The sequence below is a fragment of the Leptosomus discolor genome, chromosome 5, assembly GCF_034619465.1.
Source record: "Leptosomus discolor isolate bLepDis1 chromosome 5, bLepDis1.hap2, whole genome shotgun sequence".
In the NCBI taxonomy this organism is placed as follows: Eukaryota; Metazoa; Chordata; class Aves; order Leptosomiformes; family Leptosomidae; genus Leptosomus; species Leptosomus discolor.
In genome coordinates this window covers 22,376,041-22,402,065 of record NC_141395.1, presented here as the reverse complement: position 1 = coordinate 22,402,065, position 26,025 = coordinate 22,376,041, and the positions used below count along the sequence as shown (strand labels likewise).

At 39.0% G+C, this 26,025-nt stretch overlaps 2 protein-coding genes across 2 annotated transcripts; one reads left to right on the top strand and one right to left on the bottom strand.

The window, feature by feature from the left end:
- The first annotated feature begins 920 nt into the window (after positions 1–920).
- FASTKD1 (FAST kinase domains 1) lies at positions 921–14,909 on the top strand. Its single transcript, XM_009950534.2, has 14 exons — positions 921–1,255; positions 1,621–1,689; positions 2,607–2,732; positions 3,497–3,895; positions 5,069–5,179; positions 6,344–6,475; positions 7,445–7,931; positions 8,723–8,837; positions 9,547–9,675; positions 10,433–10,564; positions 11,567–11,680; positions 11,953–12,094; positions 13,203–13,317; positions 14,698–14,909. Exons 1-14 carry the CDS (start codon positions 921–923, stop codon positions 14,785–14,787), a joined length of 2,496 nt encoding a protein of 831 aa, XP_009948836.1. The 3' UTR covers positions 14,788–14,909.
- Positions 14,910–17,423: 2,514 nt separating this feature from the next.
- Positions 17,424–25,637, bottom strand: KLHL41 (kelch like family member 41). Its single transcript, XM_009950533.2, has 6 exons — positions 24,307–25,637; positions 21,619–21,776; positions 21,419–21,526; positions 20,406–20,591; positions 19,081–19,227; positions 17,424–18,371 (listed from the first exon to the last, which is right to left on the bottom strand). The coding sequence occupies exons 1-6, from the start codon at positions 25,414–25,416 to the stop codon at positions 18,260–18,262; spliced, it is 1,821 nt and encodes a 606-aa protein (XP_009948835.1). The 5' UTR covers positions 25,417–25,637; the 3' UTR covers positions 17,424–18,259.
- Positions 25,638–26,025: the final 388 nt, after the last annotated feature.

The following is a 26,025-nucleotide window of genomic DNA, read 5'->3' as shown; positions in this document are numbered from 1 at the left end:
TACAAATGGGGGAATATATTAAGAAAACAAATGAATACTTACCAAATTTCTATAGATAAGGCTGTAGCTTCCACTATAATTTGGGGAATTAGGTTGCTTTCCTTTTGTGCAGTGGTTGATTTCAGCTGATGTGTTGTGACTGGTCAATATCCTATATTACAAAGATGGTCAGCCTTCCTGACTAGAAGCCATATACCAACATCTTCATGTGTTTACAAGATATAGATGACATACTAAAGAGAGCAGAGTGGAAAGGAAGCTCTGGGAGAGGCTTATAGATGGGGTACAGTAGATACCACTGTGGGGTGGATGCGAATATAGAGCCAGAGGAGTGCAGTGATGCCAGCTCAGGAGGTCTTGCCATCTCACTTCCTTTTACCATCAATAGTTTTATTTTCTGGCGGTACCTGGACCCCAGTTTGGGATTATGGAGTGGCCTAGTGAGAGCAAGCCTCTCTTGACTTAGTTGTGCAGCACCTGCATGTTAAAAAGCTCGGCTTTGCCTTCTCAGTAGTAGCAGGATAGCACATGTGGCTTTTAAAGGCAGGTTTCTAAATCTTAAAACTTACCAAGTGGACTGACTTCTTTTAGTGCTTGTGAGCGTGTCAGTGTTGGGAGCTTCTCTGAGAAGAATCTAGGCTGTAGGTTCTTCTCAAGCTTGCCTTACTCAGAACATTGAAAGGTAGAGACGTTGGTTTTTAGCTGGTGGTTACGACTGTACTTAACTGCTTTAATTCTGTCTCATTGCAGATACTTCAGAATTGAATTCTTCTTAATACAGCGACCATACAGGATGAAAGAAAAATTATCTTCTGTTTCTCAAATACTTGAGTTTGTTCTTTGTAACAACATGTTTTACTGTGAAAAGTGAAAGAAGAATCTTTCTGGACACTTTAAACAAAGCTGGTAGGCATAGCAAAATGCTTTGTTTGAGGCAGGTTTGCTTGTTTATGCTGAGACATTGTCAAGCTCGGACTCTGAGTAGCGATAAGCTTTTGAGCCAGATAAATAGCTGCACCAATGAAGATGAAGTGTTTAGCCTCGTTGGAAGGAACAAGGCCAGGCTTTCTGAAAAACATGTGGGAATTGCATTGAATATGCTGTGGCAATTGCAAAAGAAGAGGCCGCTTCTGTTAAGAACTAGTGACTATATAAGAAATCACTCCCAGTTTCTTACCCTTTGCATTTTAGCAGAACACAAGGTGGAACACATGGAAGATGAGGCCATAGTGGACACCCTATATAGTATTCTGAGGTAAGCAGCATTATGTTCAATTCCATGTCTATACGTTTCGTATTTGGTAATAAAAAGAGATGGGATTGACTACAAAGCCGTCTTATAAGGAGATTGGGAGACTGCCCTGTCTCAGCTTCTGTGCTCTTGACTGTGTGACACAGACAACAACATGTGCCTCAGTTTTTGAAATGCAGGCAGAACTGATCTGTTTCGCACTCCCAGTAAATGGACTTGTGATTATTAACTCACAAACGTTTTTAATCTGTTTGAATGGAGGGAGCAATAGAAAAGTAAGATGTTACGTTAAATAAGGAAAGGACATATGTGTAATTTCTTTATAACTTCTGAAACAAACTTCAAACTATTATGTCTTTCTTCTGAAGGCTAAATGTTGAAGACCACGATTCTCTAGCAGAAGTGCTTGTTACAGAAGCATGGAAAAGATTAGAAAGGCAAGTACTGTACTGCCATGCTTTGTGAAAGGTATAGGTCGCAAGTGTGATTTGCTTCACTTGAGGCTACAGAGAGTATTTATGAGGTGTCTTAAACATGTGAGTATTATAAATGTCTGTTGTGTTTTTGAAGGTTTTGGAAATTATACCTATGGAGCATTGAGTATTGATGGACTTTGGTACACAAATGCTTGAGAGATTCAGATACTGCAACAGTGGGGACCGACAGGATTTTGAAATGTATTGTCTGTAGGTTTATGTGCTTGAAGTAAATTGCAGGTTTTATCTTAGTGCTTGCTGTCCAACTCTTAATGGTTGTTAGAACCCTGCTCATCTCAATTTTAGTAACAAACTTCTGTTTTTTTTCCCTTTGTGCATTTTGTTGTTGTTTTTTGTTGGGTTATTTTGGTTACTTTTTTTGGATATTGTAATTTTAATTCTTTAATCTCAGGTTAATGGGAGGAGCTAGTGTCAGTCTTGGCACCAGCATCATAGGATTGCCTCTCCCAGCTTAACACCTGAAGCATCTTGACAAGTAGATAAATTCAGTGTAGCTTGAACACAAAATGACATTCAGGTAATAAATTGCTTGCATTCATTTTAGCTTTTTCACATCATTGCTTGAGAGTGTAATGTTTATAGATTTCGTACAGTGGTCTGGTTAAATGAAGAACTTCTGATTTTTCTAGAGCTCCATATGCACAATATGCTTAAATATGAAATACCTAGGTGTTTTGGCCAAGTCCAAAGTATCTATAGGTGACCAAATAGAAAATGCTTAGGTGTTGTTTGTTTCCTTGTTTTGAAGTTTGAATATAACCTCATCTTTTATTTAATTGTTCAAATAGATTTTTGTCTTTAGTTACTGGAAGTGAAAGGTAAATATTCTGTCTTATCTGTCTTTGATGTCTTGACAGGCTTAGTTTGCCAGCTCTGTCTAAATTCGCGCTGTGCTTACACAAGCAACGCAGACATTTCAGTCCCGTAATTGGCAAAGTAGCTCGTATTGTGGACATGAAGCTGGATTCTATACAGGATATAAGGTGAGTGTCAGAATGAAATTGAGTAGCAGGAGAAGCAATGTGTGACAATTACTGGGCTGCCTTTGAACGCTTTCCTGTTTTCTCAACTGGAGGTTGCTTTTCTTCAGTTTGAGGTTCGTGGGAAAGAGATGATTTATATTTGTGCATTCGTTTTCATGGACAGGTCTGCTTAGTGAATGCACTTTCCCAATGATTTTGCGAAGGGTTTCTTTATAACAGATTTAAATACTTGATTAAAACTTACTTAAAGTGGAAAACCAGCAGATACTGCTTTATCCTGATTGTAAATTTTAGATGGACTTAAACTCATTGAATGGGACTGCATTTCTTTGCAGAAATGACTCTCTGTGGTTGTAAGTTTTATTCCCTTAGGAAGGGATTCTTTAGGAGTGATGACGACTCCTCTTCCCATTCTGTCACCTGAGAATTGTTTGGGTGTCTTTAGTTTCTATTGAACATTAAAGATCTTTTTGCAAATTTGAGGCAAGTCAGGGTCTTGTCTTAGGCAAATGCTTTCATCGCATACAACTTTGTAAGGGATGACTGAGAAATCCCAGTTGTTTCAGAAGTTCACTGAAAGCAGAATTTTGACTTTAGTAGAAATGGGTTTTGCTCGTCTGTTTTTTGTTAGATTTAGAATTCCTTTTTATGCAGAAGCCAGCAACACCCTGATTAACGTTCATCTCTTTGCATAATTTATTTAAGAAATCTGAAATTACTTTCCGTGTTCAATATGTAAGTGTGAAATCTTCTGAATTTTTTAGGATCTTGTCAGTTTTGATGATCAGCATATCTGATGTTATCTCGCAGAGTTTTCGAGATCGATTACTACACAAGGCTGGACAGCTCTTGGAAGAAAAGAATGAAGTCCACTTCAACTATGCCAGAAGAATACTACGGTTTCTTCAAAATGTTAAACTGAGATATCATCCATTGCTAGAGAAATGCAACAAAATTTTCCTTAAAAGTGCCTCCCGTCTTGATATACACAGTATTAGTCTTATTTTTGGGCTGTACGAACAGCTGGGGTTTGACAATGCTGAATTCCGCTTGGTTGCTAAACAGCTGCTATCTGAGACTATAGATGACTGTTATAATCCTGAAACCTTTGCAAAATTATTTTTTACTCTTGGGCCTATGGCAGGATCCAAGGTAAGAGAAAGGTAAGTTTATTAACAATTTTGTCTTATTTGATATACACGTAGTCTTGCACAGAAATTAAAAATGTATTGGTGTTTGGAGGAATTTCTGAGCCTATCTGTGAGTTGAGCATTAGGTTTCCTAGTTGTAACTTTGTAGGAATGTATTATTTCATTACGGAAACACTGTCGTAGGAGTTTGTCTTTGAACAGTTGCATAGAAAGCTGGATCCAGTAATGAAAGGGGTATGTGAATGCTGTTATGCAAGGCCGTCTTGAAGCTCTGTCTCTTAGACTATAGCCTTCCTTTCACAGTGGATGGTAGTAAGAAACTTTCTGTCTCTCCCCTGAGAAACATATGCAGTGGTGTTATGTGTTGCTTTTTCCTCTGAAAGACTGGCAGTAGCTGAAACAGCTTGAATCTTGTCCTATCCCAGTTTGCTGTACATCCTATTCTATATGAAAAGTCACCAGCAAGGAATACTTCAGCGTTTATCAGCAATTAGAACATAGTATTGTGTAGCAGATTTTTCTCTGCCTGTTTTTCTTGTGCTACAAAATCCTATTTGGGGGTGGTATTAGTCATGGGTCTCTCAAAGTCTGCAGTTTTAGGCAGAATTTGCTGTATTAATTATACTTAGTCATATTTTCATACTTTTCTTCATGAATATTTGCCTGTCTTCAGAGGTCTGGATGTGCTGCAAGCCTGTGTTGGTTTTGCCATAGCTGACTTGGTTCCAAAAGCTTTTCCTATATTTTTTTTTTTAATTTATTTTATTTTTGGTAAAAATCAGTGTAAGGTGGAAAAAGTCATTGGCTTTATTTGCCCCAGAACCAGTTCAATTCATGTTTGATTCTGTTACCTGTAGCTTGCTGGTTGATCATGAATTATTTAGTGTCTTAGAGTACATTCCCTGCTTCTTGTCTACTTTCAGAATTGTTGGACTCGCTAGTTTCTAGCATCAGAGCAGTATGTACTGATCTAACGCACTCACATGTCTCTATCTGTGCCATACAGATCAACTGTTTAGAAGAACGGTCCACAGAACAAAGGTCTGTAGTTTGGAGGAATTTGTTTTCCTGTATTTCCTGAAGTAGTCTGTTGGTTCTTTCCCTCCTGGACAAAGAAAACGGCTGCAATCTTTGCTGGAGATTTTCAACTGTTTTTCTATGGAAAATCTATCTTTTCCTCTTTAGGTTGCTAGTAACTGCAGCGTGCATGGCGGAAGAATTTAGCGGTCACCAAGTATTGGTAATACTGAAGACGATGCAGAAAATGAAATGCAGAAACTCTCATCTACTCCAAAAGTAATATTTTTGATATTACTAAGTTGTATTCTCTAGGTAAACTACTTCCATTTAATATGGAAGACTATGTAATATGCAGTAAGCTGTGAGTGGAGAGTGTGACACTTGCACACAAATGCGTATACACTATGTATAGCTAGCTATTACAGATTTTAGAATATCACAGCTTGACCGAGAAGTAATTGTGGCAATTTAGGAATTTCATAGAAGGGCATTTCAACCCTACCAATTAATGCAACATAATTTTTGGCTTATTTACAAGTATGTGGTCCTATTTGAGCAAACTTAGCTTCTGACAATTACTGTAAACTGGTGAGACACGTGAGAATATAGTAAGTTGCAGAGAATGTGTCCTGTCTAGGAGATCCTGTTACTGATGTGAATTGTTTCTTCAAAAGTCATATTGCCCTACTTTGAAATATTAAGTTTTTCATCTTTAAGAACCTGGGCTAGATTTTCTGCAGTTGTGAACTGAACATCATTTGTAGGGAGAGGTAATATCTTTCATACAATGAAGGAAAAAGCGGTTGAGAATTTGGGCACAGAAGATGTAGCGTCAGATGTTACAGATGCAGCAGAAGTTAAATGCAGGAATAACTGGATTGAATGTAGTTGTATGAACCGAATAGATCCGTGGGAGATAAAGGACAAGTAGAACTGTGGAGCAGATTGGTATTAAAGAGAAGATCAGGTGAATTCATGCTTTTTCTCCTTGAATCTCGTTGTCTAAAGAAGTTGTTAAGGTATTATGTTTCCCTGCAAATCTAGCCCCTTCTTGCAGCTTCAGACTATCATAGCTGTAGCAACTGCTATTAGGTGAGTGAGCAACAGTGGTGCTGAAGGTGGTGATGCCGTGCTAGTTTATCCCATTCTTGGTTCACTCTAAATTTAACCGATGGTAAAATCTGCAACAGAAATTACTAGAGTGAAGTAGCTGTTTGGCTGTGATGAGGGCTTTAATTCTGCAATTCACTAAGGGGAGAGAGGTTGCTGTGTCTTAGTGGAACACCATGAAAACTGGGGTGGAGAGGAGTGCGGGTGAGTGCAACACTCCACCTAGGTATTGTGCACCACAGGACACCCCTTCTTCATGTGGGATGTTGGGTTTTGCAATATCTTCTATGTTAGCATAATACTGTGTCATCTTTCTCTCTTTGTATTCAGAATGGCTTCTGTTCTGCACAAACACTTGGATAGCTATCATGTATTACAGTTGGTAAAGTTAACGCAGTACTTAGTGTTGTTGCGTTGCCACAATCTGGAGCTATTTGCCAAGCTAAAAATGTTACTAGTTGGGTAAGTGTGTGTTCTTGGAAACATAGCTATTTAAGTATCATACAGTTGTCTACTTAATATTTTAAATAATAAGGTAAGATGTTAAATTGTTTTGTTTCCATGAAATATGAACTAACAAACTGTTAAACAAAAATTGGGAGGATAGGAAGTGGCTATTGTCTTGACTATAGACACAATAGTATCTGCTAATAGATATGATATCTTTTAAAAATAGATCTTTTTGCCCCTACCCCTTGGCTGCTGCAATATGTCATTGAATAGGAAATTTTGATTGGTACTGTATAGAAAGGCTAGGTGTTAATGTTGGTTTTGATGTTTGAAGGAACAAGTAATGAAAAATATGCAGTAAGAATGCCATGGTTGGGACAAGTGAAAGTGTGAAGCAGAAGTACTTTTTTTTTTTTTTTAATTGAAGAACTGTCCAGTTAGTTCTTAGGCTTGTACAGTTGCAACATAGAAAGGGAAACTGTTTCTGGAGTCACAAGAGAAGAGATCTGCCACTGTTGCTTCCATTGCTCAGCCTCGATAGGAATGCAGTGCCCTGGCTGTACATGTCTTTTGTGGGTGATGCCTTCATGTTCCTCAGGCACCTCAGCACCAGGACAGAAATCACAGAAATTATCCAGGCCCAGAAACCCACAGACTGTTAACAAGGGGACCTTCTGCCCATACTGAGGGCTTCTGTGTTTCTCAGTAACACTTGAGGCCTCACTAGTTGACCAAGATGCTCCCTGTCTTCTTCCCTTTTTCTGTTTTGAATGACTTACAAGGAAGCAGTTAATCTCGGTGAAAAAAGGTGGTAGTCACTGCGTGAATTTCTACCATCTCGTTAATATTCTTATTTTATAGTTGATGTGCAGCTTTTGACTTTTGAAATAGAATTTTCATGCATGTAATTTACTTGGTTTTTTAAACATTTGCAGTTTGTCAGTACTGATGGTCTATTTTTTATTTCTGTCTTTCTTCCAGTTTTTTAAAATCTAGTGTCATACCTGCTGATACTGCTGCAATAATTCGCGTTCTGGCCATGCTTCCTTCTTTTCAAGTGGAGGAAATAATTATGGACAAAGCAGCAGCAGTTCTGCCTCAATGCGGGCTCCATCATTTGAATTGCATTGCTACAGCTCTTGTCAAATGGAATCATTATGACCAGTTGCACTGGCCAAACAGTTCTGAGCTATGTGTAAAGCTTCTGCAAAAACTAAATGACTGTGGATTTCAGAGGCTTCAGAAAGCCAACAACTTAAATCTTCTGTTGGAAGAACTTACACATGTGAATGGAGAGTGGTTTGAAGAAGTCCTCAGTGAGGAAACTATGGCCATGTGTCAACGCTTGACAGACCAAATAACATGCGCAAATGTGTCACAGCTGTCTCTTCTTCTTATGAAAACAAACCACCGTTGTCCTTCGTTACTTGACAGAATAGCTTCTGTGACTGTTGAAAATATAGACAAGGTATTACAGTTTTTCTTTCTATATACTGAGTAAGTTATTCAGTAAGAAAGGGCAGGTTAGTAGTTAATGTGTTTCAGAGCACATTCTACACAGTGTTGCTAAGCTTTTTTTTTCAGTGTACCTGATTTGGAGCTCATGTTTTCTATGTTCACTCAAAGCTCTTTTGCTTCCGTGTATATTATTTTGCACTTACTTCTCTTTAATTTTCCTTTCTTATTTTATTGGTCATTCAGTCAGTGTTAGGTTAACCATAATCCTTCGCATTCAGTTTTACATTCGACTGTCTTGAATCACTTTTTAAAATTTTTTTATAAATAGTCATGTCACACTGTGTATTTTTACATTATTCGTTCTTGTGGGGATTTCCCCAATAGCCAGTCTTTTGGGTCAAAATTACTGTGTTTTCTTGCTATCTGTTTTTTTTTTTTCTCCTTCTCAATCTGTTATTTATATAGATCTTTGATGTATTCAATGATAATTTAGTTTCTTTAAGAGCATTTAATGTGAAACCTTTTTAAAAGCTTCTTAAAGTCTAAGTATATGGAAACATTTGGGTCATTGCATGAAACAGATTTTAAGTTTTTGCCATAGCTGCAAATTTAATGATTTCTGCATTTTTTTAGAAAACATTTTTCTCCAGGAAAAGTTGACCAAAAAAAAAAAAAAATTTAGAAAATAGCTCATCTAGTATTAAATCTCCCAATTCTGAATGAATTATAAACCTCTTTTTTTATTGTAAAGCAATGTTAGTATATGTTGCAGTGACTTAATTTAGGATATCTTTTTTCCAGATCCACCCCTTTGAAGTTTATTTTATTCTTTTCCTTTTCTCTGCTCTGAATTATGACCCTCCTGCCAATGAAGAGTTCTTTGGGAGCTGTATCCAACATCTTACTTCTAACTTGAGTAAGTGCATTAGACAAAGATAATCTGATATCAAATAAATGAGTATCATTGGAAGATCTTATTTGCACTGAATAAAAATGGGAATAGAATGGCTTTTTTTTTTTAAGCAACAAAAAAAGTGTGTCTGTATGTTGGGGTTAAACCACGACAAAGATTCAAGGTATACTTCTTTTGGGTTCTCTAGCTTCATTTCACTGTTTAAAAACTACTGTTGATAAGGGACTAGCAACATATCTTGAGCATAGTAAATAGCAAGTGAAAATTCTGATTAATTCACTGTGCTGTTATTGGATAAATTTGTTGTAGTGTTTCCCAAGGCATCATCATTTGGGACAGGGTACCTCTTGTGATTCATCACAAAGAAATGGCTAAGTTTTACAGGAAATGTGTAGAGACCTCTTTTTTTTTTTTTTTTTGGTTGATGATACAGCCTTACAGAACTTTCAAAATTTGCTGTCTTCTGAAATACTGTGGAGTTACCTTTTTTTTTTTTTTTTTTCCCAAGACTAACTAGTTTCCTTCTGCAAAGACCTGGCAGGAGTTACCTTATGCCTTGGTGCAGTTAGCAGAGATAGTCCTTAATCTGCCTGTACGTTCACTTAGTATGTTAAAAGAGAAACTTGGTTGATTTGGGAGGCCAGGGGGAGGGCATTGCAAATTCTTTCAGTTTTGTGTCATGTTAATATGGATTTCTGTCTGGTTTTTAAAGGTTACTTTGAAACTCACCAGTTGGTGCTGCTTGGTCATGTTTTGGCAGTGGCTGGGTATTTTCCTCCAGTTCTGATAATGAGGATATTTAATGTTTCTTTCCTAAGCAAATTGGATGCTCAACTTGAAGGTAGATATCTAGCTCTCTGATGAATTTGATTATGTAGCATTTGGCGTAAAATGGTATTGTGGACCTATATATGACTTGAGAAGTAGAATTACTTTTTGAATGATTTGGTTTTCTGGAAGGACCCCTCTATATAATCTAGTCATTATTTGAGTGCTAAAAGGGAAGGAATGAATGAAAATTGTGCTTTATTTTAAAAGTATGGACTTGTATTTCAGATGAGAGAAGCTCATTTAAAACAAATTTTAGAGTCAACTTATTGCACTCGGTATTTAATAATTCTTCAGTATTATTGGAAATAAAATTACCTGAATGTGGTAATTATTACTAGATATATAGTCACAAAGCTCAAGAAATAATGTGGGATTCTTGTCTGTAAGAAATAAGTCCTACCAGTCTCTTCTCTCTAAATAACAGACTGAGTGTCTGACTGTTTCCTTCATCTCTACCTGTACGTTGTTGGCTATCAGTATACTGTTGCCATTTTGCCTTCAACCACTTCACGGAAAGTTAAATGGTAGAAGAGAGTTTAAAGTGCTTCTTTCTCCTGTCTTGCTGCTGTTCTTAATATGGAGCAAAACTGTTATTTTTCTTTTTTTTTTTCCTCGGGTTTTGAGAACCTTTCTAAGATTCTGCAGCATGAATTTTATAAATGCCATGGTATACAGATATTTACTAAAGAATTCAGAGGTAGCCATTTAGTTCAGTGCGTTGGATTTTTCACATTTCAGTTCGTACCTTTTTATTTTGTTTAATTCAGTCCTGCCTGATACCCTAAAGCAGAGGGTCTGCTCACACCTCATGAAACTGAACAGAGCAGTCTGTCTGGAGTGCCCAGAGCTTCACATCCCTTGGTTTCATGAGCACTACTGCCAACAGGTCTTTCGTAACAGTAAGTAATTAAGGAGAGGAAAAGCTGCCTTTGTTACTAGCAATAATCTATTTTCAACAGTCTGCTAGACACTTCTATCATGTTGACACTAGCACACTATAGAAGCTCAGAAGGGCACAGCCCACTCTCTGCTGAGGATGCATTCTTGAAAAGAGCAACCGCTTAGTAGCACGACAGATAGCAATTTTCCCCGTGAGAATTAATGTAATAGAGGTGGGATATTTCTTCATAAGAAATAAAATTTAAATACACAGAAACAGTATATATGGCATGGAGGATGGAGAGGCAGGAGGAGGATCATTAGGATTGTCTGCCGGAGGAGATGGGTCACTTTGATCCCTGCTTCACTTACAAGACTGGACATTTGACTTAAATTTTTCAAGGTGACAGTTTTTTCTGCCTGCTTTTGAACTCACTGCTGTCATCTTCCTCAGAAGAATCAAGATCCCTCAGGGTTGAGATTGGCAGAAGTAGGCTAGTGACCAAGTGTAGCAGCTGAGATCTTTCAGAGTAGTGATCAGTTCAGAAAATCCAGCTCATGCAAACTCACTGTCTCCTCCACTAATTCCCTTGGGGTGGATCTGCTTGGCTATCCATCAAACTCAGCTGCTTTATCTCTGAGACTGAAGATGTTTAGCGGAGCAAGGTATTAAACAGTCTGCAAGACAAAGTGGTGTGCCTGTAATAAATGCAAAATAAGTAAATATTTATTTGTCTAAACATGATTAAAAGCAAATGAAACGCAACAGGTGAAACCTGAAACTAAGGTGTTTGTAGTACATGAATAGCCTGGTACGGAAAGTCTGGATTTGAAATTCATACTTAATAAGCACCTGCCACTTTTCACCCAAAAGATGATCACATGGTCTCTGAATTATGATGGAATAACACCAGGGATCTGTCAGTAGGCTGGCCATCAAAAACGCAATGTCACAAAGTGCTGTTTTCAAAACTTTGGCTGTGGAAGTTTCAATGTATGAATTTTTTATTTTGTCTTTGTAGGCAGTAGCCGAATAAATCCACTGCGACAGCATGTTCACAGAATGCTGACAGAGATCTTAGGAGGGAGCCGTTACATAAGGTTATGTGTTCTCACGCCATACTACTATGAAATAGGTGAGAAGTTAATCCTCCAAGGATTGTTATGGAGACCTCTGATACCACTGTTATCACCAAGATTAGGAAGCCTCTGGGCATGTGGCCGCAAGATACTGCAAAGAAGAAATTGCTGTATAAAACACAGTTTTTTAAAAGTTTGCATAATATAAATAATGTTGGGTATCTCTAATTATAGTTATCACTTAGTTTTTCTAGACTTAAACACTGTGCAGATAAAGTTTTTTCACTTTGTTTTTTGTCGGCAAACAGGTTTGTGCGTTTTCTTGCAGAATTTGAGTGCGTTCTGGGTGAAAATAAAAAGCCTCTTTCCTATAAGGCTGAGGATATACCTGTGGATGGTGTGGAGGGAATACATTTGAGACAAGACATCAAAGATGAAGGGAGAAAGGCTCTGCCACCAGGAGCTCAGAGGTTAGTACATCAAACTCTTGCACATTAGGTCTTCCAAGCTTCTAAATTTAGATCAAGTTTAGACCAGGTTTTTGATGTTTATGCCCTAGATGGTCGTTGCAACCCCTAGGCTGTTTATTTTTCTGTTTCTTTTTACAAAGCCATATGAGATTTAGCCTCACCAGGTGTGGTGGGTTGACCCCAGCCGGTAACCAAGCTGCCACCCAGCTGCTTGCTCACTGCCCTGCAGTGAGACGGGGGAGAGAATCTGGAGGGCGAAAGCAAAGAGAAAGACTCCTGGGTTGCAGTTAAGACAATTTAATAAGTGAAGAGAAGAAAGAAAGAAAGAAAAAAAAAAACCAAACCAAAAAACCCAAAAACCCTTAAACAAAAAAAAACAAAACAAAACAAAACAAAAAAAAATGGGGAAGGAAAATAATTGATGCAAATGCAGGCACTCGTCACCAGCAGAGCAATGTCGGAGCAATTGCTACTTTGGAAAAACTCTCCCCCGTTTTATTGCCAAGCATGACGTTCTATGGTGTGGAGTATCGCTTGGGCCAGTTGAGGTTTCAGCTCTGTCCCCTCCCAACCTCTTGCCAACACCAGCTTATACACTGTGGGTGCAGAGTGAGAAACAGAGAAGGCCTTGATGCTGTGCAAGCACTGGTCAGCAATAGCCAAAATACTGGTGTGTTACCAGCACTGTTTTGATTACAGATCCAAACTGCAGCACCATATGGGCTGCTGTGAAGAAAAGTAACTCTGTCCCAGCCAGACCCAGTACACTAGGGCAGATGGGGCATTCTTGAAATGCGCTTCATGAAATTGGAAATCTGTTTTCCTCCCATCTCTTCCAATGTAAGCCTTGAAAATGCTGGTTAGCTGGTTTTGCCATTTGAACAAAAACAGATGCAAGGAGGAAATGCTTTTTCTAAATCGTGTGAAGTTCAAGTATGTCTAGATAAATATGAGGAAAATGTTTTGTCTAGTTTCAGGGAGTTGTTTTAATTTTCTTTTTCTATGAATTGTCAGGTTTATCTAGTAACTATCACTACTGAACTAGAAATACCAGCTCTCACAATTCAGGTAGGACCTGAAAGTAAATGCACATTTTTGTTGTTTGCAGAATTGCTTTAGAATTTCTTGATTCAAAAGCTTTTAGCAAAGATTCACGCCACCTGAAAGGAGAACCTGCAGTGAAAAAACGACACCTTGAAATGCTGGGGTACCGGGTAGTTCAGGTGAGCAGTCAGCAATATTTTATGTCCTTTCCGAGTTGTATCGATAGCACAGATTGATATATTTTCCTTGCAACAGATTTAAATATGGTTTTAATAGTTAAAAGCACCTACTGGGTTGTGGGAGCCTAGCTCGCTGAAAACAGGCATGGAATGCTAGAGGGCCTGCACAGGGAAAACTCTGTTGAACAGTTTGTCTAAACTAATATAGTAGGCCTCAAGGACGCTTCGGCCTTGAGGGTCAGAATAGAAGGATTAGAAGCTAACATCCGTATGAGGCGGAACGCATTAGTATTAATAGTAAAGTGATAGGTAGAAGCAGATGACTGATGTATGTATAGCACAATTAGAGTTTATGAAAAACTGCAAGTCATGATGACTTTGGAAAATTATGCTATATAAGAAAGTGCATCTGCACAATAAAACGAGTTTCCTGATATAACTCATATTGAGTCTTTTGTGGATTCTCCAACTCCCGTCTCCGCACTGGGTGAGAGCAATTTTTGTGTTTAGGGGGGAAATTCCAAGCTGTTCTCAAGATGGTGTAAGGACTTTATAGAACTTGCACCTTCTCTGAAAGTGGCTGCAGCAAAACTGAAGTCAAAAGGTCTCAGTCTTACCTTACTGCAGGTAAACTAGCAATCTCAACATACCTGAGTAAAGGAGATTTCAATTGAACATTTTCAGTTCAATTCACCAAAGATTTCTACGCTAGAAAAAGATTGAACATACCCTCCTTGAGAGACAGGCAGTTACAGCAGCTGCCAGATGGGATGTGGATGCTGTCTGTCTGCAGCAGTGGCAGTGCTGTGACACACAGGACTAGTGCCCAGCGATAATTCACAGCCGCCGGCATAGAAACATTTGGGTAATGGAGGCTCATGGATGCAGATTCGCCTGTGTATATATAACAACTCACCTACTGTAATTTAAGCTAGAAGCCTTCTTTAAGCTTGTTTGTAGGTTGTTTTTTTTTAACAGGACAATCCTTCTTTCTCATGTTGCCCTGACAGTAAATGTTATGCTACTGATACACCATACCAGTTTGATACATTAACATTACCAACTGTAGTGACCTGGGATTTTTCTCTCAATTTGTGTTTTAAAAGGTGGGAGATAGTGTAATGTCTGTATTGCGTGGGCATCTGCTTTACATCTCTGCAACTATGCTGCTTTCTGGAAGCAAACTTCCTGTACCTGCATGAAGAGGAATCTTACATTGAGAAATTAGTCTTTTCAGCACTAGAATAAGCCTAGCTTTTAGAAGGACATAGGTGATAAAATATCTTCAAGTGGAGAACAACAGATAGCAGAGAGCCTTTTCTTTGCTGTATCGGGCTTATACCAATGTTAACCCTCAGGTTGTATGATTCTGTTCTACAGATTCCTCACTTCGAATGGAATTCTATGGTTCTGTCCACAGAAGGTGAACAGCTAGAATATCTGAGAAGTCATCTATATGGAATACAGTGATGTCAGACATGCAATCAAAAGTACTTTTTATACAAACACTTTATGTACCATTAAACTTCTTGTAGTCCTGGAATACTTAGTTTCAAAAACCTCTTTATCTGTGAGTCAGCTAGACCAAGGCTTGCCATGGGGCATCAGGTGTCAAGAGATTTAATCCTCAAGGTGTTAGGGATCGCAAAAGGCAGGTCACAGTGGGCCATGGAGATGTGATAAAAATGCTTAAAATCTGCCGTTCTCTGGAAGCTATTCTTGAAGTACATGCGTCTGTGACAGTTTTGCCATAAAATTACAGTGTCTCCTAAATAAATGCACAGAGGCTTAGCCAGACATAAAACTGGCCGAAGAAAAAGTTGGAAATACTCTTGACTGTGAGGGAGGAGGCAGCAGATCTGCTGGAAACTATGTCTGTCCTCCAGCATGTGACAGAATGAGCGACAGGGATCAAACGGTATCTGTACTGTGAAACCAAGAAACTGAAATGCAGATTTACTAAGAATAGGGCTGCTATTACAGCCGTTTTGTTTCCATCTTCCAGAACAGAGGTACTGTGGGTGACTGTGTTGAGGGAGGGTGTTCTGCAGTGAGGAACTTCCAGCTGCTTCTCCTACCCTGTGATGTGGCGTGTGCAGAAGAAATATGGCTTGAGCCTTCTGGAACAGCTTCACATGCTTAAATGGTAGACTAATTCTAGAGGTCTGGCAGCCACCCACACCCCTGAAACACTTGTACTCCAGTTAAATGCAACTTGGAAGGGATACCTGAAAGATTTATACAAGACAGGGAGAAAATAATGCTTATGTCAGACATAGGCATTTACTAGCAACTGGATAATTCACGGAATTTATTATTATGACATTATGCATTGGACTAGTCCTTGCTAATAGAAATGAAATAAAATTAGACAAACAGTCTAACCTGCCTGTTCTGTAAATAAGATGGTGTACAAAAGAGCAGAATTAGGCTGAGAATTGAAACCAAGAATGAAGACTAAGAAAAAAGCCTTCAGAGAGTGACAATCACCGTGGTTACTGATGGTGAAAAACATTGCTGGTTTATTTATCATGTTTCAAAACCATCTGTCAGTTACCAGGCTTCCTGTGATCGTGCTCAGCCCGAGTTTGTGTCAGGAGGCATAAGATACTGAGAAGTAGAAGGAAAAAGTGGAAGAGACAGGAGAATGTTTGTTGTAGAGCAGTAACAGTAGAGTGGTCGTACTTATGCAAATCAGCCCATTTTCAGAGGCAGCCATGTTGTGACTACAGCTGCCATCACCTCATGACAACTGCTCGCCGTGCCCTTCTCTGTCACACGCAGCCTGTGTATATGGTTTCTTACCTTTTTTAGTAGAAGCAATAGACATTCTTCTTACAGCTTCCTTTGAAACCTGGCAGAGGTAAGCAACTGCATTTCTGAACTGACCATTGTGCACCTGGCTGTTGCTCCTTTTTTTTTTTTTTTTTTTTGGCACTCGGTAGTAGAAGAAAATGTTTTTATTGACTGAATATAAATCAGGACACTAATGAAAAGCCAGGAAAAAAAGACAGAATTGATCTAAGCTGCAAGGTGCTTTCCTCCAGAGGTAGCCCTTACAGGTGTGGGATGACTGAAAGAACTAGTTGATGGTTGTCTGCTTATGGTATCAAACAGACAAGGGCTGCAAAACATAGAAGACAAGAGGTTGGAGGAAATTCCTTGAAGGCACAGCACATACAAAATGTAATGTGCATATAGTTTTTCTATAAAATGGAGAAGACACTCATAAGTTAGGATCTCGGAAGGCAGGCTACAAGTTAGAGTGCTCTTGACTGTGCAGGTAGCCTTAAAGTAGCAACCTTGGAGTGTAAGGGAGGTGGCAAGTGGCTGTAGCTGCAGTGATCAGTCATGGGTGGTCATGTGTTTGACCCTGCCTTTCAGGTGTCTGGCAGTCACTGCCAAGCCAGGCATCTTCAGGTTACACGTGGATAAAGTTATGTGTGTTCACAGTGGGATGAGGATTAAAACTTGCTATGAGTGGATTCAGAAGGGGCATCTAAGAAATGCAAAATACAAGAGTATTTCAATAAAACATGCTGCTTTTCATCCTTTGCAGTCACTCTTGAAATTCAATCAGCAAGTGTTGGAGCAGATGGGCTGGTGTAAGCCAGTGATTTCACTGGAGCCAAGGAAAAGATGCCAAGAACAGCTGAAGATTTGGGTACTAAAGGGAAAACAGAAAAGCTGGCCCGCAGATTAAGTATACCAGTGTACAGTAACATACTGAAATGAGCTATGGTGGCTGTGCCTTTGCCATATGTCTCCTAGGAAGGCAAAGCTAGGGGTCAGTTGGTAGTGGGAATTGCTGTTCAGTCAGATGTGGTGGGCTGCTTTTCCTGTTTCATCAGTTGTAATTGAAGTTATATTTATGACATCTTTCAGGTACCTGACACCGTCTTTATTCAATGGAGCAATCATGTGAAGAGATACTCTATAATATGGTGGGCATGCTTTACTTTAAGAAAACTGAGTGTTCTGTTTTGGGCAAAGGCTGTACTAAGAAATCTGTGTGCTGTCAATATGACAGTGATGATTAGCTGATCAGTAAAAGAGACACCATCAAGTGATACTTGTATAGTTTTAAAAACAAAGTTTAATTGTTAAAAGTTTCAACATCAAAATACATCAACTCTTTATTAAATGGAAAAGTCCTCTCTGATGTAGGTATTTGCTGATGATCAGTTCTTGTAGGACTTTTTCATGAATGCTTATAATAGCCTCAGATCTCTGAGAAAAACTTCCGTAAAATATTTGCTTTGGAAATAAATATAAAAGCATAAAAAAGTGGAAAATCCTTGTTACCAGAAGCCTAAACAGTAGAGTTAGTAACCTTGTGAACTTCTCTGACTTTCCTCACGTCTGGCTACTACTACAGCTTTGGCTGAGATGGGCATTTCTTAGGCCACTTTTGTTTTCAATATGCACTTCGATTCCAGACTAAATTATTTTTAGAAGGCTCTAATGAAAATATTTTCAAGACACAGCTGAAGAATGCAGAATTTACATACATCACTGAAGGGGGAAATCAGGCTGTACGAACAGCCAGTTAAATACAACTAGTAGGTAGCCAATTTTATTCCAACTTAACCGTTAATTCATGGGCGTTGTTTGGAGGATAAGCCACCACTATCCTGGATTGATGGTGTAAGGAAGTCTAGTTTTTTTAGCAATTTCACGGAGTGAAAAATGGAGTTCTCTCTGAAATCTTCATTTATTCTAATCAATGTTAATTAGAATTCTTCAGGATTTTAAACGCTGGCAAAAATTCAGTTGTTGGTGAGCTAATACATACCTTAAGACTTGGACAGACAGATGAACTGCTTAACAGTATAACTAGTGTGCTGCTACAAAACTGTACAACCTGGGGACATTTTCATGCAACAAACCCAGAAGAGCCTATTGAAACTCCCTCACCATATCACATTTTCCAGCATTTTGTTTACAATTTTGATAACTTGAAGAGGTTTAAGCGTGTAGCCAGGCAGGAGGCTCCAGTGGCATATCGGATCTCTTTCAGTATGCCAATCCATTCCTTCTTTTCATCATCATACCTGCATTTAACAAAAGAACATCAGAACATGGCTTCTTCCTGGTCTCTAAAGCTTGTCGCTGGCCTATATCATACTTTAATTACTCCTATAAAAGCTTCCTCCTTGTCTTAAGTACCCCTTCTGAATTCCTTCAGATTCTTACATCTAAAGGTGTTTTTTCTGGGAATCCTTCCTTTCCTTCTGCCAGTTAAAACTCCTGAATTTACCTTAGCAGCTGAAGAGTCGCAGCAGAGATGTGATGTTTCATCACTGCTACCATGATTTAGATAAACAAAAAAAATTCTAGGAGATAGATATTTCTGATTCTCTTGGAACAATTACTCGTTTGACTGTTAACGCATGAGTACGTACAACCCTCCGTGTATACAGGCCTTTCTGTGTAAGAATGTCACTAACTAGAGAGTGTTTTTATGTTATACTTACAGGGCCAAACCTGCCAAAGATACGTCTCTCTTAAAGATTAAAAGAATCTGAAGATCATGACTCAGGCTGTGCAAATAATTAGTAGGTGGAAGTAGTTATTAGATCTAAGTCTTATGATTATTTGGTACTTTCTGACAAACATTTCTATCTGTCAACAAGTGTTTTACAACCTGTGCTATGGTTCATTTCCAGAGTTAAACAGAAACTAATTTTACCCTCTACTGTCTACAAACCTCAGTTTTAGATACAGCTTTCTACCATAAAAGCGTGCTTAAATTAAACTTACTTCCATATGTCTGTGACTTCACTGGGTGCAAATTCTTTAGATTCAAGCTGAATCATCGCAAAGCCTCCAATAGCATACAAAGCTCCGCTTAAGGTGACTAAACTGATGGAACTTCTCTCCTGGGGAAATTCAGGCATAATCTCCCACCTAAAGATGAAAAGAAAAAACTAGGTTAAACACACGGGAAATATTCTAAATATGCACTAAAATACACCTCTGGGTGACATAAATTCAGGTATTGACCATTTGAGTGAATGGTTTAGTAAGAGGAACAAATTCTGAGATTTATCAGCAGTGAGTTTCAGTGTCTTTGTCCCTACAGGGGCTTTCTGTAAGTCTAAGTGACGGAATTGCACTGTGATGACATCTCTTCCCAGAGACCACTTCTTACAGGTCGCCTGGTCCCATCATCTGTAATATGCTTTATACAGATGTGTACTTCCCCAGCTACTCTCATTTTTTCCTCTCTAGTTTCTAAAATGCATATTCATTTCAAATGGCATTGACATAATTTGAGTTTAAAAAAAACCCACCTCACTGGAGCTCATTACCATAATTTCAAATTTTCTGCCAATTCACACCTATGAACACCTAAAACATGCAGACATCCCATTTCTGGATAATGTCAACATCAAAACCAATAGGCTAATTTGTCTCTTACTGGTGTGACTTGACTGTAACAAAACAAAGTGAACCAAGACAAGAACCTGCAGATTTTTAGACCACAAACTGCACGTTTCTGAACAATGGAACAGAAGAATGCCAAACATTGTAACAATGAGGAAAAGTAACCGAAGTAATAAAAAGAAAAATTAAGAATAGAAAGACACAGATACAGAGGATATAAATCAGAAATCATAACATTTGAGGGATGCTGACTGCATCTGGTTGTAAGCAAGAACGTTGGAAAGTATCTGGACCAAATAAGTGAGCTAATTCCAGGTATGACTTACTCTCTTTTGTCGCTACTTTATAGTATTTATAATTATTATGCCAGTACACCTGTTTATGTGGCTGTGCAGTCAACTACAGTGGGGAAGTAATCAGACTTTTAAAAAAAAAAAAAGGTTAGAGAGTGGGTTGTTTTTGCTACATGAGCTCTTTGATCGTGTTTGCAATGTTGCTATGCGAGCATAGAAAATGCGTGGGGGTCAGGAGAAATGGCCAGCTCTGGGCTCTTTAAGCTGCTGCTGCTGCTAAAGATGTGAATGTAGCCCAAGTGTCTCGGGGGTAGTTCCTGAGCACCTTGTGACTCTTACCTCAGAGCTCCTAAAAGCCTAGATGATAAAACACTTGCTTAAAAATACCTTGACTATTGCACTCACTTATTGGTGGTCAGATCAAAAGCTTCAACAGATGCAGTAAGGCCTTCTTCAGTGACACCACCTGCAATGACAATCTTGCCCTTATGGATAGCTGTTCCAAACATTGAGCGAGCCACTTTCATTGGAGCCAGGTCTCTCCAGTCTCCTTTCTTGGGATTGTATACAAACAGCCTATTAGTGCATTTCCTGTGGAGGAAAAAGAAAACCTGTGAGCATTCCTGATGAACTTTTGGCTTGTTCCAAGGTGGACTGTGTGGGTTTATATATAACATCTCTTTCCTCTCCATGAGATCCTTTCTTGTATCTAATCTGGGAATCTTTGCATGTCTGCAAAGCACTAATCACATCCACAGAACTAAATCAGATGTTGAATGCTGCTTACACAGGGCAGCAGTTTCACTGTACCTTACAGAGAAAGACAGTGTCCTTTCCCAATGTGTTCTGTTCAGATGGGTTTGCACAGGAATGTGTGTCAAAGGTTATAAAAGAAAGATTATGCTGCTGTTTTGGTGGATTTGACAAGCTTCTATTTTAAATGTCCCCTGCACAAACACCGAAAAATTACCACCACGTGCTCAGCGTCAGTAAAAACTTTGATTTTCCTAATGTTACACCCATCAAGGTGTAACAGGCACCACAGGTCAGAACATATAAAAAACTGACACAGTAATTCCATGGTACCTAAGTATTTCTGTCTGGAAGGAAATACTACTTTCAGTAAGGGTCCTCATAGCTATATATTACTAACATGTCTGCAATGTAAGTAAAATTTGCCTTGGAAATAAGTACGGTCATTAAAGTAGCTTGTTTGGATTAAAATTTATGTGCAATTTTACCTTATCATGAAAAAGATACCCTATATACCATAATGTGTTCCCCTCTGCCAAATTGTTAGCAACCTTAATCCAGAGATGTAAAAAAGGGAAACTGATTTCTGTGTGTGAGGACATACAATCTATAAAGGACCAAGCAAATAATGTTATGAGTTGTTATGAAAAGGCTTTGAGACTCACTTATCATCAGTTTTTCCGCCAAGACAATATATCAATCCATTGTTTGAGATAGTAGCATGGCCATATACTTTGATGGGCAGTTTTTTGATCTCGCCCCATTTCATTGCCCTGAAATAAGAAGAGTATCACCATGAGGCTCTTTCAACTAACAATGGGCTATGTACGTGTCCTCAGTGGGCACAATTAAATATTAAACATACACGGGATCATAGCACAATACTGAATCTAGAGACTCCTCAGTGCGAAGGTCCTTGCCTGCAATTACATAGATCTTGTTGTCCGACTCTCCCAGCCCGAAGAGGCACCTGGCTGATGGCAGAGGAGGAAGGGCAGCCCACTCGCCAGCGATGCTATCCAGCTGAAAGACCATCAGAACAGGAAGTGTTAGGAAAGGCAAACAGTAAAAATCCAAATGAACGCTGTTCCACAGATGATCTAATTGCACTCAGTATCTCTCATCTGCTTGCCTGAACAACCTACCCTTCCCTGAGTGCAGCTAATGAATGGTGACTTCTACCCACCTCATGGTGCTGAGGCCTAGCAGAGGCAATGCCACACAGCTCTTTCTGCATCTGCTCACCCTCACTCACCCTCACAGAGTTTCTTTACCTCTTTATTAAGCTCTTCCTTGTTTAACGGTCCCTCACTCTCTAGGTTCCCTATCACATGTTGGAAAGTTGTTCTTGCTGCCTGAAGGGAGCAGACACTCCTGCCATTCCACACCTAAACATTTGGCCAGTTGTGCTCATCACTACAATGAGAGATGCCAGACGTCCTCACACCATTCCTCTTAATGATCAGGAAATATTACATTTCCTGATCATTACATATGGCAAGTAATGTAATTCTGCAATCCCTACAGCAAAAGAGGTGGTATTTCATCACAAATACCCTCAAAAGGTCCTGAGATCTCTGAAGGCACAATGACTAAAGACTTTTGTTTTGATCTGAGAACTTACAATGGAACCTGAATGCTCACTAACATTCAAAAAGAGTATTTTCTCTCTTCTTTGCATATAGATTTGCTTCATAAGGTACTGGAAGGGAAGGTAAAACGCGAGTTTGTATGAGTGCAAAGGTATTTGATAGAAAACAAGAGAAAATTCAGTCAAAATAATCTGATCGGGGTTTAGCTCAGTGACATCCTTTTTCCAGAAGTATGTTCCACAGTCAAGGTCTCCATGGTAAAATGCACCTCCCAGATTTGATGGACCACCCCTATTGGACTAGGCGTTTTATTGCAATAGTGAAGTTTAGTTCATGAATGTGGATCACCCAAGTAGCTGGATCTGGGTGATGTAATGAGAAGATGTACCCATCACAGATCACAGCATGCTTAGTTAATCAGTTTCGAAGATGACAAAACCACTGATGATAGGGCAGAAACTAGTCATGCATTTTTGAGCCAGTGGCAGCCTTGCTTTCTCCTGGGTTGCTAGCTACCAAATAAAATGGAAACAGGTGCTTCACTGGTGGAGAAAAGGAGATCAGGATGTGAAAATCTGTTTGGCACCACATTAACATTTTAGGGGAACAACAGCCACATGGGCATTGCAGACAAGTATTCTAACTATAGGCAGTAGCAGCAGCAAGCAAGCTTAAGGATGACAAGTGAGAGAGCAGTATTTCAGGAAATGGACGCAGACATATAAAGTAGGATTCTGAAAACTTCATCAATTTTTAACATCAGTCTTGAGGTTTAGTTTTTCAGAGGCCCCTTTCTAGTAGCCTGAGACTTAGACTATTCAGTTCTGGATTACAGACATTGTGACATCAACACAATACTTCTAGTAGAAGAATATTTCTGGAACAAGTTTTGCACTTCGGTGATTAGTGTTTTACACCTACACCAAACAGTGCTGATCCCTCTCTAGCAAACTAAGACTTCCCTCTCATAGATACAACAAATGCCTGAAACCAACTCTTTCCTTGTGTGTGAAATCACAGTGAGCCATACCCCTATTTGCATTTTTTAATATATGAAGGCTTTAAAAGTCTATCACTGCGTATCACTCGGCTTTATTTCATATTGAAACAGGACATACTTTCACTCTTTTAGACCAATGTTCCTAAAGACAGGACATGGCCAGCAGCATATTGCATAATTGCTCACAAGACAGTTGAAGTATCTCCCAAAGCATGTAGCTAGGTAGCTAAACCCACAATAGTTTATGGTATAAACATGACAAATTGTATTTTTGCTAATTTTCCTAAAATACACTGTGGAAGTTACAATTTGTATTAATTGGCCTTCCATTTATACAGATTTACAAAGATATAAAATTATGCTCTCAGTTGAAACATGGTATTTAGTGTACTAACATTGACAGTTTGCCAAGAAAACATCCTTCTACCTCTAAATTATGTATTTTAGAATGCCCTTAGGATTTCAAACGTAGATCTGCAAAAGGACTTCTGGAATTTTAGTGACAAAAGTGGCATTTAAAATATACACGTTACTGCTGTCAAAAATATTTCAGATGCAAAAAAAGAAAGACATCACATTAGATCTAAAGCAGCTAAGCACTCGGCTTTCATGGACGTTAACAGAAATTCACAAATGGTATTTTAGAAAAACATTAGTAGACTTAAATTTAGGCATCTGTACTATGAAAAATCTGGGCCTTAAATAATGAAATCTGGTGCCTAGATAGAATATACTAATCCTTTTAATCTTTTCTGAGATCTCACCAGGGGCTTGATCTTGAAAGAGAAGATGCAAGTCTCTTGGTTTCATTTACCTCTCTGAGACAGGAATAGTTCCCTACAGATACTACTCTGCATCAGCCAGCCAGGCAGACTAGACAAGTCACTTGCACAGACTCAGAATACTTTTCAGTAACTCTTACAAGCACCTGTTGTTGCACCAACAATTATAAGGCTTGTACCTGGAAGAAGTATGACTGGAAAGGCTGATCCTTGTTCTCCTCTTCCACATACAGTCCTCCAACAATGTAGACCTGATTTTGTTTGGTGACTATACTGGAATGATTTCTGGGAATCTGTTCTGCCAGGGCTGCTAGGTAGCATTCGTTTTCAAGAGGATCATAAGCTACTGCAGCAGTGTCGTTAACCAGAAGAATCAGGTCTTTGACAAACATGCCGTGCCTGGGAAGGTCATTTAGGTAGCCAGGAAGTAAATCTTCATCTCCTACATCGCCATTCACCTCCCCTTTGGTTGACTTTTCTGTACTTTTGCTAGGGTCGGGCAGTTTCCCAGCAAAAGCATCCTTAATGATCTTTACTTTTTTCTGAAGGTCTGAGTTGCTTTTAATGATATCATCCTTCTCGACATGTTCTTTGAAATATTTTTCTGGCATAAGACGAAAACGTATGCAGTCAAAAATTTCCCCCAGGCTCTTTACTCTGTTCTCCTTGTCCGTTCGGACCCACCTCATTACTGCTTCAAATACCAGTTCTTCCTTCTCTACATTTAAGCTGTCAGGTGAAATGACTGAGATAAGTTCATGCGGGGCAAGCTGCATGAAGTCCTCTTCTTTGCAGATCTGCACAAAATGATCTGAAACAAAATCACGGGCAGAAAATGCAAGTCGTGGGCAATCAAGCAGAACACCTAACCGAAGGATGGCCAAACAGTTCCCAACAGCAAGCCTCTTCTGAAGATAGGAGACGCACACAGTGAACACAGAAGGGATCTGAAAGCGACTGGCCAAAGCAAAAATATCTTGCACGTTAGCATCATTAAGATCAATACTTGCTGAATAAAGGTATTTGACAATCATATCCAGGACATTGGGGTCAACATTGTCTAGAACTACCTCCCTCTTTTTCTCTTCATTTTGCTCAGATAAGAAATACTCACGAAAATAAGGGCTACATGCCGACAGAATCAATCTGTGGCAAGGCAGGCTTCTGTCACCAGCTTTGAGAGAGCAATCTATAAACTTCTTCTCTTCGAGGAGTTCCTTGAGGCCATCCTGAAGAAGGGTGGATTGGTAAAGCCTGAGCTCTTCAGTGAGTTCCCTTTGGGAATCCATTTTGCAAACAGTTGGGAAAGGGGAGGGAGCGGAAAGCTTTAGCTGTTGTCTGCCCAAAGGTCTGTCTGTAAAAAAGGCAGACCAATGTGCTTTGCCCTGCCTGAAGCCTTTGCAACTTAATCTCGCTAGCTAAATATAGGTCCATACTCCTACAGGTTGGAATTTAGGATGGATGGTTTGGAAAAAAAGAGTTGCTCTTGCAGCTGTCAAAGACTGAAAGAACCAACTGTTGCTTTTAGTCACTACGGTCAGGTTTTGCCATCATTCTCCACACTGAATCAATGAGATTATGTGCAACGCAAGAAATTATTTGACATAAGCAAGGACAGCAGAATCTGACCCTCAGTGAGACAGCTATGAGCAAGATTGTAAATATACGTGTTACCAAATATTCTGAAATAGAAATATTATTAATCAAGTTGTCAGCTGCAACTACTGTTCACTTTTTCAGAGTTGCTTAATACATCTTATTGCTGCAGTCATAAAGATATTAAAAAAACTCCAGAACTTTGCATCAACTATCTATGCTCTAAGATTTTTCTTTTTTTTACATACCTGTATCTCATCTGCAATCTCTTCAGATATTGATGACTTCGAAATTCATTTTAA

Bases quoted from the DNA above. Each gene is read 5' to 3' on its own strand.
- FASTKD1 (XM_009950534.2), top strand. From the start codon at position 921: ATGCTTTGTTTGAGGCAGGTTTGCTTGTTTATGCTGAGACATTGTCAA. The intron at 9,676-10,432 runs GTAGATATCTAG...TGTTTAATTCAG, and splicing joins ATTGGATGCTCAACTTGAAG to TCCTGCCTGATACCCTAAAG. The intron at 11,681-11,952 runs GTGAGAAGTTAA...GTTTTCTTGCAG, and splicing joins GCCATACTACTATGAAATAG to AATTTGAGTGCGTTCTGGGT.
- KLHL41 (XM_009950533.2), bottom strand. From the start codon at position 25,416: ATGGATTCCCAAAGGGAACTCACTGAAGAGCTCAGGCTTTACCAATCC. The intron at 21,777-24,306 runs GTACAAGCCTTA...ATGGTCTTTCAG, and splicing joins TCCAGTCATACTTCTTCCAG to CTGGATAGCATCGCTGGCGA. The intron at 18,372-19,080 runs GTAAGTTTAATT...TGTTAAATGCAG, and splicing joins GAAGTCACAGACATATGGAA to GTATGATGATGAAAAGAAGG.